This window comes from Nerophis lumbriciformis, linkage group LG08 (genome assembly GCF_033978685.3).
Source record: "Nerophis lumbriciformis linkage group LG08, RoL_Nlum_v2.1, whole genome shotgun sequence".
NCBI classification, from domain to species: Eukaryota; Metazoa; Chordata; class Actinopteri; order Syngnathiformes; family Syngnathidae; genus Nerophis; species Nerophis lumbriciformis.
Window position 1 is genome coordinate 501,992 of NC_084555.2, and position 13,009 is coordinate 515,000.

The 13,009-nt window shown below is 41.7% G+C and overlaps 2 protein-coding genes across 4 annotated transcripts in view; both read left to right on the forward strand.

The window, feature by feature from the left end:
* Positions 1-778: 778 nt before the first annotated feature.
* On the forward strand, positions 779-8,585 carry LOC133611370 (uncharacterized). Its single transcript, XM_061968084.2, has 4 exons — positions 779-1,071; positions 3,175-3,723; positions 3,802-3,962; positions 7,857-8,585. The coding sequence occupies exons 1-4, from the start codon at positions 907-909 to the stop codon at positions 8,302-8,304; spliced, it is 1,323 nt and encodes a 440-aa protein (XP_061824068.1). The 5' UTR covers positions 779-906; the 3' UTR covers positions 8,305-8,585.
* A 4,155-nt stretch (positions 8,586-12,740) lies between these two features.
* The window catches only part of LOC133611371 (guanine nucleotide-binding protein G(q) subunit alpha-like), a 69,107-nt gene continuing 68,838 nt past the window's right edge, over positions 12,741-13,009 (forward strand). Inside the window, exon 1 of one of the 3 annotated variants that reach the window (XM_061968087.2) lies at positions 12,741-13,009. This exon is cut by the window's right edge and continues 756 nt beyond it. The gene's annotated coding sequence lies outside the window, so the exon portion shown is untranslated. The other 2 variants (XM_061968086.2, XM_061968085.2) reach the window with 2 other exon arrangements.

Genomic DNA, 13,009 nt, shown 5'->3' on the forward strand with positions numbered 1-13,009 from the left:
TATTAAGGAATATAACATAATTTGGCTTCTGAGAGCTTCAAAATGTAATGAATAAAATGCTAAAGTTGTTGATAAACAAGCAATTATTTTAATAATTAAATATGGTCATTTTAAATGAATTATTATGATAATTTAAAATCAATTATTTCAAATATGTTTATTTTAATGTATAATTCTATGGCTGGATGTAATAAGGAGTCAGGAAAAAAATACAAATAAAAATACAATTAATTTTTATGTTTTTAGCAAAATATAGTAAACATGTATTTAGTTGTTTTTTTTTGTGTAAATTATTAAATATATTTATTTTTAGGTAAGATAAACATAATAATACAATTTATCTCTAGTCTGGATGATTTAGTTCTTGTCACCCTGTTGTCCTCCCTTCATGAAAAAAGGCTGTCCTCACTCAGGTCCGCATGGAGCTGGAGGGGGCGTGGCTTCCAGCTCCGGCTGAAAATCGGGATATTTTCGGGAGAATATTTGTCCCGGGAGGTTTTCGGGAGAGGCGCTGAATTTCGGGAGTCTCCCGGAAAATTCGGGAGGGTTGGCAAGTATGGCCCCTGGTTTCAATCAATCAATCAATCAATCAAAAACCATTTATAAATAATTGCTAATTTTATTATTGCCATACTCGGCGATATTAATCTATATATTTCATTTATTCATGTCTTGTGTATTTTTATTTCACCAATAAAACGAAATAACTTCAGTGGAACCTTGTTACGCAGGAATATTTTAAACCCCGTCCACCTCCGACCGCTAGGTGGCAGCAGACACTGTAGTCGCTGACGAAGAAGACGCCCCCGGAAGCGGACGTCACAACATTAGCCATAGCATCACTTGTTTACAACTATTTAGCTCCTTGAGTCGCAAGTGCTGTGTCGTTCTGTGAACTTCTCAGGAATGGAGGACGATGAACGGCTACGCTCTTTCACGTTTTTAATGACTTACATGCTGCTGAAGCGCCGGAGAGACTTAAACAGCGCGGATGTTGAGAGGCGTAATGAGATCCAGAGACGCGTCCGACAGCGACAGTACTTCTTCCAGAGGCAGAGGAGGATGATGATGGTCGCTATTAACTCATTAGTTTTGTCTTACATGTATCCATTTAGATCCAATAATGCTATGCATTGGCGAATATAACAATACTCAGTTTTAACAACATGTTAATTGATGCAAACTACAGTAGAGAAAGCATATTGGGACTGAATGTATCGTTATAATGCATGTTACTGTTTTGAGTCACTGTGGACAAAAATGTCTTACATGAATGTTTCTAGGCCACAGATAATCATGCCGTGTGGTGTTTTATTTACTGGTCATTCATCCATCTTCCGCTTATCCGAGGTCGGGTTGCGGGGGCAGCAGCCTAAGCAGGGAAGCCCAGACTTCCCTCTCCCAGCCACTTTCATCCAGCTCCTCCCGGGGGGTCCCAAGGTGTTCCCAGGCCATCCGGGAGAGATAGTCTTCCCAACGTGTCCTGGGTCTTCCCCGTGGCCTCCTATCGGTCGGACGTGCCCGAAACTTTAATCTCATAATTTAGACTTCTCATCTCGTAATTATGACTTTTTATCTTATAATTACGACTTCCTTATCTCATAGTTTCGACTAACGGTTGGGATTTTTTTTTTTGTGGCGGCAACTGGCTTACATACTAAAAAGGCTAAACAGAAACAAACAGTGAACCGGATACTCCGGCTTCCTCCCACCTCCAAAGACATGCACCTGGGGATAGATTGATTGGCAACACTAAATTGGCCCTAGTGTGTGAATGTTGTCTGCAATGTTCCCTCTAATTTTTCATGTGTGTGAGCAAACGCAAAAACTCCCTGAGCATTCAGCAGAGCCCATGTGAGCAACATCAGACGTGCACACTGTGGCTACACCAGCAGCACATCTGTCCCAAACCTGACTAAATAACAAGTTAAATCTCCATCCATCCATCCATTTTCTACCGCTTGTCCCTTTCGGGATCGCGGGGGGTGCTGGAGCCTATCTCAGCTGCATTCGGGCGGAAGGCGGGGTACACCCTGGACAAGTCCCCACCTCATCACAGGGCCAACACGGATTATTATTATAATCAAATGACAGCAGTCATTTCCATGAGGTTATTTTCTAATATAAGTGTTTAGGCCCACTTAAAATGACAATAACAAAAAATATTGTTTTTCATGAACTGTGTACTTGTATTGTTTGTCTGGATGGAGGTCCTGCTTTGGAAATAATTTGTACCCCTTTCAAACATTGCATTTAGTTCCCATTAAAACATTCACATGTTGCACAATGAGATGTAAGCAGGGGATCATGTGTACATTCCTGCAACTTCCTGTTTGTAAAAAATATATTTTTATTACTATTTATTTAATATACTAACAGCATTTCATGATTAATATTTATAAATTAAGATTACTAATAAATGACACTAGAATAAGCACACATTTGATTGGTAAATCATAGTGTAACGACCTGGAATTACACTTTATGTGTGGTGTTGGAGTTGTCCGACTTTTTGTGTGGCTGTAAACGCATCACTGGCTAAGTGCCATATGTGCATGTGTTGGCGCAAGTGAGAAAGAGCGAGCGGCTGCTGTTGATATAACAAAGTTGGTTTTGGTCTGGTTTGTACTGCAGAAAATGACCAGTTTTGCTAGATATACATTTTTTTACTAATATTTTGGTGATGTGTTTATGGCCGACAATAGACAGTTTTGCTCAGTAAAGTGATGGATGGAATTCATGTCCTCAAAGCGTCTCGACAGACGTTACAATATTTGAACAATGATGACGAAAACTGTTTTCTCTGTCGTGTCCGTGTGTCGAAAATTGCGCTTATTTAAAAAAAAAATTTTTTGTGCATGGCATAGATTTGCCGTGCGCAGAGGACGCTTGAGCAGTGCGCAATTGCACAGGCGCGCACCTTAGAGGGAACATTGGTTGTCTGTCTATCTGTGTTGGCCCTGTGATGAGGTGGCGACTTGTCCAGGGTGCACCCCGCCTTCCGCCCAAAGGCAGCTGGGATAGACGCCAGCACCCCCTGTAACCCCGAGAGGGACAAGCGGTAGAATATGGATGGATGGAAGTTAAAATGTGAGGAGAAAGTTAGCAGTTTGTGGTCAGTCTCAAAGAGATGAGTACAAATATTATATTTTATTCCTATTGTTGTCTTCCCAGATGATGATAGCGGGGGGTCTTCGCTCCAACGTTCACATTCGCACACGCCCCTGGACGACCGTCCCGAGCACGGATTGGTGGGAGCGCGTGGCTATGACGGAGTTCCAGCCCTCCGACTGGCTGGACAAGTTCCGGATGAGCCGCGAGACCTTCTTCTACATCTGCGACAAGCTGCGCTCCCGCCTGACCCGCCAGGACACCAGCTTCCGCCTGGCGCTGCCCGTGGAGAAACGCGTGGCGGTGGCTCTGTGGCGCTTGGCGTCCAACGTGGAGTACCGCACCATCAGCGCCCTGTTCGGCGTGGGTAAATCCACCGTGTGCAAATGCGTGCGCGACATGTGTCACAGCATCGTGGCGCTCCTCAGCGCCGACTACCTGCGCTCGCCCACCGAGCAGGAGCTGGAGGAGTCGGCTCGGCTTTTCTTGTCTCAGTGGGGCTTCCCGCACTGCGCCGCCGCCATAGCAACGCTCCACACGGCCATCATCACCCCCTCCAACAACGCATCCGACTACGTTAACCCCGCCGGCTGGCTGTCTGTGCTGTCTCAGGTGGAGCGCTCTCCCGGGTGTTCTCTTGGAAACGCCTTACACCAGATGGCGACTAGTTTAAACCTTTGATTTTTACAGGTGGCGGTGAACGGCCGAGGGCTGATTTGGGACGTTTGCGCCTGCTTCCCAGGAGGGATGGAGCCGGCAGACATCTTGCAGAACTCAGTGCTCTGGGCCACGGCCGCAGAGGGTGGGCTATCACAGGTGCCACCATCTCTCTTCATGGGGAAGCAACTCAGGTAAATGCCACACCTTTGCATTGTTGTCCACTCCATTGTGACTCTCCATATTCTGCATGCCGTTCTTGAAGAACATTTTATCATGATTGTTTTCAAACATAAACTTCTAAGTTAAAAAAAAAAAGATTAAGTTCAATTTGTTTTAGTATTAAAACTATTGTTTACATTGGCATCCACATAAACGGGTTTTACTGTAATGAATACTATGCAGCCTTTGTCCAAGTGTCTTGATATCAGCAATGCTCCTCTTTTTACACTTGTATGGTCGATGAAGTTTTAAAGGTTACTTAAAAGCAAAGACACTAAAAACAAAGACAGTAGCTTTTACGGAAAAACAAAAAAGGCAGCTCAGTTTAGGGATGTCCCGATCCGATATTTGGATCGGATCGGCCGCCGATATTTGCCAAAAAATGAGTATTGGCAAGGCATGGGAAAATGCCGATCCAGATCCAGTTTTTAAAAAAAATCTACGGTCCGTGTTTTCCAACGCACCAATTTAAATAATACATTCCACTTTTCTGCTGCTCCCTAATTTCCGTTCCGCATTTTCCAGCACACCTTCAACACATCCACAGGTCTGTGGATTCTAACGCAGTTGCTTTTAGCTGCTGGCATTACACGACAGGCTCTCCCTCTCACAGACAGCGAGCGCACCTTCTTACACACGTCACATACTGTCACGTCATACGTCACATACGTATACGTCCTCCCCGAGCAGAGAGGTAGCAGCATGGCTAACGTTAGCTGTGATGCTAGCGCAGCCGCTAAGGTGCGCGCCTGTGCAATTGCGCACGGCAAATCTATGCCACGCACAAAATCAAATAAAAAAATAAGCGCATAACAATTTTCGACACACGGACACGACAGAAAAAACAGTTTTCGTCATCATTGTTCAAATATTGTAACGTCTGTCGAGACGCTTATCTCCATTCGGTGCCACACGTCCACACCATCAAAATGCAGAGGCAAACATTTCCAGATCAACACCGTATGATAAAAAATAGTGATTTTTTTAGTTGTGATTTCCTTCTCTGCATGAAAGTTTAAAAGTAGCATATATTAATGCAGTATGAAAAATAATGTTTTAATGTACACATAGAATCATCATACTGCTGTGATTATATGCATCAAGTGTTCATTCAAGGCTAAGGCAAAATATCCACATATATATGGTGTATCGCAATATGGCCTAAACATATCGCAATTTAAAAAAAAAAGGCCATATCGCCCAGCCCTAGTTCAATGATGCCATTTCTGTTTGTCATGTATAATTTTGTCTATTTTGTGTTTATCCTTGAATAAACAGGTCAGTTTCTTGTTACCAACCATTGTGTATTATTCAAACTCCCCTAATTCAGCTGGCTAGTTGTTATCAAGAGTACTAAAACCCTTTTCAACATGATTCTGACAACTAAATAGGCTAAATAACTTTAAACTTTAATACATGCTCGGATAGGCCAGTATCGGTATCGGTCAGTATCGGTATCGGATCGGAAGTGCAAAAACAATATCGGATCGGATCGGAAGTGCAAAAACCTGGATCGGGACATCCCTAGCTCAGTTGCCAGATTATTCCCGTAAAAATAACTGGTACCATTTTTCCATTGACAGTAAAGCACTGTAAAAACAACAATTGTAGATTTTACTTTTAAAAAAAGGCAGCTCAGTCGCCAGAATTTTACTGTAACAATAACAGTGTCAGTTTGTTCCCATTTACAGTAATAAACTGTAAACACAACGATTGTAGATTTTACAGTCAAAAAAAACTTGCAGTCCAGTCGCCAGAATTTTTACTGTCAAAATAACTGTTGTACCATTTTTCTATTTACAGTAATGCACTGTAAAACAACTGTGGATTTAACAATAACAAAATGACCGCTCAGTCGCAATAATTTTGCTCTAAAAATAAGTGGTACCGTTTTCCATTTACAGTAATACACTGTAAAAACAAAGACAGTAGCTTTTACGGAAACACAAAAAAAGGCAGCTCCGTTGCCAGATTTTTACAGTAAAAATAACTGGTACTATTTTTCCAGTGTATTACAGTAATGCACTGTAAAAACAACAATTGTAGATTTTACTTTTAAAAAAGGCAGCTCAGTCGCCAGAATTTTATTGTAAAAATAACAGTGACAGTTTGTTTCCATTTACAGTAATACATTGTAGAAACGATTGTAGATTTTACGGTAAAAAAACAACTTGCAGTCCAGTCGCCAGAATTTTACTGTCAAAATAACTGTTGTACCATTTTTCTCTTTACAGTAATGCACTGTAAAACAACCGTGGGTTTAACGATAACAAAATGACCGCTCAGTCGCAAGAATTTTGCTCTAAAAAAAAAGTGGTACCGTTTTCCATATACAGCAATACACTGTAAAAACAAAGACAGTAGCTTTTACGGAAACACAAAAAAAGGCAGCTCCGTTGCCAGATTTTTACCATAAATATAACTGGTACCATTTTTCCATTTACAGTAATGCACTGTAAAAACAACAATTGTAGATTTTAGTTTAAAAAAAGGCAGCTCAGTCGCCAGAATTTTACTGTAAAAATAACATTTTGTTTCCCATCCATCCATTTTCTACCGCTTGTCCCTTTTGGTGTCGCGTGGGGTGCTGGAGCCTATCTCAGCTGCATTCGGGCGGAAGGCGGTGTACACCCTGGACAAGTCGCCACTTCATCGCAGTCATTTTGTTTCCATTTACAGTAATATACTGTAAAAACGATTGTAGATTTTACAGTAAAAAAAAACTTGCAGTCCAGTCGCCAGAATTTTACTGTCAAAATAACTGTTGTACCATTTGTCTATTTACAGTAATGCACTGTAAAACAACCGTGGATTTAACGGAAAAAAAAATGAGAGCTGAGTCGCGAGAATTTTACTCTAAAAATAAGTGGTACCCTTTTCCATTTACAGTAATGCACTGTAAAAACGGACATAGATTTTATAGTAAAAAACTGACAGGTCAATTGCCAGAATTTTTGCTTAAAATTACAGTACCACCTTTTTTACATTTACAGTAATGCTCTGTAAAAACAACAATTGTAGATTTCACTATAAAAAAAATTGCAGCTCAGTCGCCAGAATTTTACTGTAAAAATAACTGTCAGTTTGTTTCCATTTACAGTGATACACTGTAAAAACAACGATTGTAGGTTTTACGGTAAAAAAAAAACTTGCAGTCCACTCACCAGAGTTTTACTGTCAAAATAACTGTTGTACCATTTTTTTATTTACAGTAATGCACTGTAAAAACAACGATTTTAGATTGTATTTTATAAAAAGGCAGCTCAGTTGCCAGAATTTTATTGTAAAAATAACAGTGTCAGTTTGTTTCTATTTACTGTCAAAACAATGATTGTAAATTTTACGGTAAAAAAAACTTGCAGTCCAGTCCCCAGAATTTTACTGTCAAAATAACTGTTGTACCATTTTTCTATTTACAGTAATGCACTGTAAAACAACCGTGGATTTTACAATTTAAAAAAAAAAGACAGCTCAGTCGTGAGAATTTTACTCTAAAAATAAGTGATATCGTTTTCCATTTACAGTAATGCTCTGTAAAAACAATTGTAGATTTCACTATAAAAAATTGCAGCTCAGTCATCAGAATTTTACCATAAAAATATAAGCGATACCGATTTATTTACAGTAATGCATTGTAAAAGCAAGGATTGTAGATTTTAGAGTTAAAAAAAAGGCAGCTCAGGCGTTAGAATGTAATAACAGTGGTAGGGTGTTTCCATTTACAGTAATACACTGTAAAAACAAAAAACGTATTTTACAGTAAAAAAAAAAGTAGCAGAATTTTACAGTGGTAAATATTTCTTTTTACAGTGTAGTGATTGAGTTTTGCAACAACTGCTGCTTACTTCATGTCACTTCCTGTCTAGCTATGTGCTGCTTGGGGAGCCCTGCTACCCGCTCCAGAGCTGGCTCATGAAGGCCTACCCGGACAAAAGGCCCACGAGGTCCAACCCCGTGGCGCTGACGGAGCGCCAGCAGCTTTTCAACCAGCGACTCCGCGGAGCGCGCCACGTCTCCCAGGAGGCGCTGCTGAGGCTGAAGGCGCGCTGGCAGTGCCTGAGCAAGAGGAACGACTGTGGCCTGCACGTGGTGCCCACCATGATCCTGGCCTGCTGCATTCTGCACAACGTGTGCGAGTCTCACGGCGACGCATTCAACGGGGAGTGGCTGACCGAGGCGGCCGAGGCCGAAAGCCCCCAGCCGAGCTACGCCGAGGCCCCCGCGAACGGTGGCGAACCGAGTCAGGGAGAGGAAGTCCGGCAACTTTTTTGTGACTATTTTCAACAGTCTGATGAAAGGAGCCCATCATCATGAACAACAACTGCAGATTAACATGACCTGATATCACCTGACAGACTTTTGAAAACACACAAACTACATACACACTTTAAAAAACGTATCACAGTAAATACATACTTTTTTGTAGCAGATTCCTAAAATCTTGTCACAAAGAGGAAGAGCACAGCGCTCCTGTCTCTTAGGAGATCTTTTCTAGCATAAACATAATGCTTTTGTATTAACTTATGACTTTATTTAACTAAATGAGCTGTTTGGTGTGGTATAAAGACAAAATAAAAAATAAATACACTTGAAAATGTGGCCTCTGGAACTATTCAGTGAGTGGAATAGCCATGCGCTGAAATAAAAGTCCATTAAATAAATGCATATGCCGTTAGATCATTAAAAATACCATTCACTGAAAAAATGCCTTTCGATAAACAATTAAAAAAATTAAATAAAATAAAAATTTCTTAAAAGCAATTTGAAATGTGGTATAGTGGTTGTACACCTCCAACAGAACACTTTCTAAATGTCATGAAATAATTTAAAAAGCTATCAAATTGATCCTGAAATAAGTATTGGTTATGAAATTGATAACTGATTTTTCAGTATTATTGCAACAAACTTGTACTGATTGAGTGATTTGTAAAAAAAAAAAAAAAAAAAAATCACATACACTAAACCCTTGTTTATGTTAATTAGTTACAACGGCACGGTGGAAGAGGGGTTAGTGCGTCTGCCTCACAATACGAAGGTCCTGAGTAGTCGTGAGTTCAATCCCGGCCTCGGGATCTTTCTGTGTGGAGTTTGCATGTTCTCCCCGTGACTGCGTGGGTTCCCTCCGGTTACTCCGGCTTCCTCCCACCTCCAAAAACATGCACCTGGGGATAGGTTGATTGGCAACACTAAATTGGCCCTAGTGTGTGAATGTGAGTGTGAATGTTGTCTGTCTATCTGTGTTGGCCCTGCGATGAGGTGGCGACTTGTCCAGGGTGTACCCCGCCTTTCGCCCGATTGTAGCTGAGATAGGCTCCAGCGACCCCCGCGACCCCGAAGGGACTAAGCGGTAGAAAATGGATGGATGGATGGATGGTATATTTATTTCTGTGAATTAGGTATTAATTATAAATCTCAATATTTTTTGGAGCTAAAGTATAATAGACCTTTTTTACAAACTTTTAAATATGTTTTATAACATTATGAAAAGTCTCTGGAGATGAAATAACACCAACCTTTGCACTCGTCTTTTAATCCAATATAGCAGTGGTTCTCAAACTTTTTTTTAACCTAGTAAGTACCACCAACATTAAAATACAGCAGCGTAGTAGGCCTAAGTATTCATTCAAACAAGGCAGAGGTTTTATTTAACACAGTTATCTAATATTTTGGCCTAACACTGTGTTTGAATATAGCAAAACAAAACACTGTACTTTAATCAAGTGATTCTTTAGCGCAACATTAGATAGCTCGTGGTACACGTACCACAGTTTGAGAATCCCTGCAATATAGTAACGCTGTCTGAGGCTGAGCCAATCATTGGCCACGATACTGAACAGCACGCTCTGATTGATTTGATCTCCTCTCATGGCCAATACTACTTTAGTGTTGATAATTGGAGTTCGTTTAGCCATTTGATGCGAAAAAATGCTTAAATTGGGCCAACAATATGTACAAAATGTTTGAAAAAATCTGCGACAAAGTGAAGTCGCAAACTTCTAAGTGCGATGTGGAGAGGGACGAGTGTATTTACTATTTAAATTATTTATTTGGTTTGTGTACCCTGCCTCTCTCCCAAAGTCAGCTGGTATAGACTCTATGGCGCCAGCTGTACTGTCACGACCTGTCACATCACACCCTGACTTATTTTGAGTTTTTTGGTGTTTTTCTATGCGTAGTGTTTTAGTTCTTGTCTTGCGCTCCTATTTTGTTGTTGATTGTCATGTCATGTACGGATGTACTTTGTGGACGCTGTCTGCTGCTCCACATGCTGTAAGTCTTTGCTGTCGTCCAGCATTCTGTTTTTGTTTACTTTGCAGCCAGTTCAGTTTTAGCTTAGTTTCGAATAGCCATCCCTAAGCTCCAATGTCTTTTGTTTACTTTTGGTTTAAGCATTCGATACCTTTTTACCTGCACGCTGCCTCCCGCTGTTGTCTGCATAATTGTGATCACGGCAAACCATGTTCCCGACATCCACAAAGCAATTAGCTACCTGCTGCCACCTACTGATATGGAAGAGTATTACACGGTTACTCTGCCGCGCTCTCGACAGCACAGACACTCAACAACGTCACATTATTTGTGGATTATAATTACTGGTTTGCAAAAAAATGTTTTAACCCAATTAGGTGAAATGACATAATCTCCCACGGTACACTAGTGTGCCACAGTACACTAGTGCACCACGGTACACTAGTGTAGTGCTTTTCAACCTTTTTTGAGCCAAGGCACATTTTTAGCATTGAAAAAAATCCGGAGGCACACCACCAGCAGAAATAATTAAAAAACAAAACTCAGTTGACAGTAAAAAGTCGTTGTTGCAATTGTTGGATATGACTTTAAACCATAACCAAGCATGCATCAATGTAGCTCTTGTCTCAAAGTAGGTGTACTGTCACCACCTGTCACATCACGCCGTGACATATTTAGCGTTTTTTGGTGTTTTCCTGTGTAGTGTTTTAGTTCTAGTCTTGCGCTCCTATTTTGGTGGCATTTTGTGTTTTTTTAAAAAAAATTTCCTGTAGCAGTTTCATGTCTTCCTTTGAGCGATATTTCCCGCATCTACTTTGTTTTAGCAATCAAGAATATTTCAGTTGCTTTTTATCCTTCTTTGTGGGGACATTGATGATTGTCATGTCATGTTCGGATGTAAATTGTGGACGCCGTCTTTGCTCCACAGTAAGTTTTTGCTGTCGTCCAGCATTCTGTTTTTGTTTACTTTGTAGCCAGTTCAGTTGTAGTTTTGTTCTGCATAGCCATCCCTAAGCTTCAATGCCTTTTCTTAGCGGCACTCACCTTTTTGTTCATTTTTGGTTTAAGCATTAGACACCTTTTTACCTGCACACTGCCTCCCGCTGTTTCCGACATATACATACTTGCCAACCTTGAGACCTCCGAATTCGGGAGATGGGGGAAGGGAGGGGGTTGGTGGTAGCGGGGAGTGTATATTGTAGCGTCCCGGAATAGTTAGTGTTGCAAGGGGTTCTGGGTATTTGTTCTGTTGTGTTTATGTTGTGTTACGGTGCAGATGTTCTCCCGAAATGTGAAGTGAAGTGAATTATATTTTACCTGCACACTGCCATAGTGAAAACCCAATATCTAAGTTACATTTAAACCAGTGTGGGTGGCACTGGGAGCAGGTTGGTAAAGTGTCTTGCCCAAGGACACAACGGCAGTGACTAGGATGGCGGAAGCGGGGATCGAACCTGCAACCCTCAGGTTGATGGCACGGCCACTCTACCAACCGAGCTACAGTATACCGCCTCAAATGTGTTTGTCACTCTTGTTTGGTGTGGGTTCACAGTGTGGCGCACATTTGTAACAGTATTAAAGTTGTTTATACGGCCACCCTTGGTGTGACCTGTATGGCTGTTGATCAAGTTTGCCATGCATTTGCTTTTGTGTGTTTAAAAGCCGCAAATATTATGTGACTGGGCCGGCACGCTGTTTGTATGGAGGAAAAGCGGACGTGACGACAGGTTGTAGAGGATGCTAAAGGCGGTGACTTTGAGGCACGTCCCCAATATTGTTGTCCGGGTGGAAATCGGGAGAAATTCGGGAGAATGGTTGCCCCGGGAGATTTTCGGGAGGGGCACTGAAATCCGGGAGTCTCTCGGTAAAATCGGGAGGGTTGGCAAGTATGCATCTACAAAGCAAATAGCTACCGGCTGCCACCTACTGATATGGAAGAGTATTACACGGTTACTCTGCCGAGCTCTAGACAGTACAGACACTCAACAACCACACATCATTTGCAGACTATAATTACTGGTTTGCAAAAGATATTTCCAAATACCGGTAGGTGAAATTAGATAATCTCCCACGGCACATCAGACTGTAGCTCACGGCACACTAGTGTGCCGCGGCACAGTGGTTGAAAAACACTGCCCTAACTTATACAACTGTAGTTTCTAATAACGGCCACTAGATGCCGCTGGTATTCAGGTAGGCATTTCGCCATTAGGAACGCTTTCTTTATACATTATAATAATTATCATTATGACGACTCATTTAATTAGAAGGTGTGTTTACTTGATCACCTGCCATGTCAAACCAACGTTTAGAAACCACAATATAACAAATGATTCCAACGAAATTAGCCCAGAGTGTCAATCAAAACAGGCTTATTTTGCAATACAGTTGCCACAATGAATATAAAACATTATCATTAGTACTAAGATGATATCAGTGTATTACAATGGTACTAATTGTGTGTGTGTGTGTGTGTGTGTGTGCTACCTTAACTGGGATCCACCCAGCTCGTCCTGCTGCTGTCACTCAGCATCTCCTCCCCCTGCCAATGCATCAGGCTGCTGGTGGTGGATGTGCAGCACACCGCCTTCTTCCATCCACCGACGAGCCAGCCGCAGGCGCCTTTAACCAGAAAAAAACGGCTTATGTCTTATCCGGAAACCGTCAAAATGACCCAGGGCGTGATGGGGGTGCTGCCCCGCCATCGCTAGCTAGCTCCGGACTGACTCCGGTCCCTCCCGTTCCCTTCTCCACCCCCAAACCGGCAGAG